Here is a 1220-nt window from a genome sequence, read left to right on the forward strand (position 1 = left end):
AACTCTGGCTCAAACAGCGCTTCACCTGAAAATGGAATATGCCAGCATAGTTCTTCTTGAAGCTCTGTCCCTTGGGTACCACGCGGTACAGCAGTTTGGGACACGTGGTAAGGGAGCCGATGGCAGCCAGCAGCCAGCAGTCCCCTGGAAAGACAGGCAGGGGCTTCCCCCTGAGCACTCTCACGTTTATGTAAGTCCCGGAATCCAAGACCTTGAAGAGCAGGAGTGGGTTCCGTGGTCCCCTCCCCAGCTGGCCTTCCTGCTAAGGAAGCAAGCAGGGAGAGGCAGGGATGAAGGAACAGGCTCCGGGTCGGGGTGGGGTGAGGAATGGGAGTGTAAGTTTCTCTACCATTTCTGTTAAGTGAAAGATTTACAAATTAGAACCAGACGCTTTTGCTTTGGGATTTGAGGAGGAGGACTTTTTGGACTTGGCCTTGCTCCTCACTCTGGAGCTGTTTTCTTTGGGAGAGAGCCAGTCATCTCTCATCCCTCAAACAAATCCAGTCACCTTCCCCCATGGCTCCCCACCTCCACCCCAAGACTACACTGGTGTCGCGACCAAGACGTCTCTCCCTGGTGTCACCCACGTAATACTGGAGACTCAAGGGGCTCAGTCTGTACCCCAGGGTCTCTGGGCTGGGCTTTGGGCACAGAGGCAGTATGCCTGGTCTGAGGTCATCTGTTGCCATCCCTCTCCTGGATATCTCAGACCCCATGGGCTGAGGCGGTGGGGCAGGCAGTGCCTCGTGTGAGTGCTTTGGGCCAGGCTGAGGCTGAGGGCACTGGGACAGCTCCTGTGATTACCAGTGACCTCTGGTTGCCTGAAGTACCCAGGAGGGAGGCAGAGGGTGTGAAAGGAGGGTTAAAGACACTGCAATCCACCACTGCCAAAAAGGAACCTAGAGAGAAGCCATTTTTTTCCTTCAATAGCACGGGCTGCTCCAGCCTAGTAAGCCTCAGGGGTTGCTGTGGGACTTGAGGTCTCCTTGGCCTCTGCCCTTCCCATACCCCACCACATTCTCTGCCACACAACCAAGACAGAATTCATCCACAGAGGAAGCCCACCCTGGCCTTTTCCCTAAAGCTGCAATGAGGGTTTTGGAGGAACCTGTGAAATAGGACCAGGCTTAAGGAGGAAGCAATTTCTTGGGACTGTCCCTGGGAGCCTCCGGGAGAACGGGCTGAGGGAGCCCAAAGCTTCTGTGCTTGATACCCCAGAC

The 1220-nt window shown here is 55.3% G+C and overlaps 1 protein-coding gene across 1 annotated transcript in view; it reads right to left on the minus strand.

The window, feature by feature from the left end:
- Positions 1-1220, minus strand: part of CAPN11 (calpain 11) — an 11058-nt gene that overhangs the window by 7923 nt on the left and 1915 nt on the right. The window contains exon 3 of the mRNA XM_025042877.1: positions 26-144. Coding sequence (XP_024898645.1) covers positions 26-144 — 119 coding nt within the window. The remainder of the gene's footprint in view (positions 1-25; positions 145-1220) is intronic.

This window comes from Pteropus alecto, unplaced genomic scaffold, assembly GCF_000325575.1.
Source record: "Pteropus alecto unplaced genomic scaffold, ASM32557v1 scaffold7, whole genome shotgun sequence".
Taxonomy (NCBI): Eukaryota; Metazoa; Chordata; class Mammalia; order Chiroptera; family Pteropodidae; genus Pteropus; species Pteropus alecto.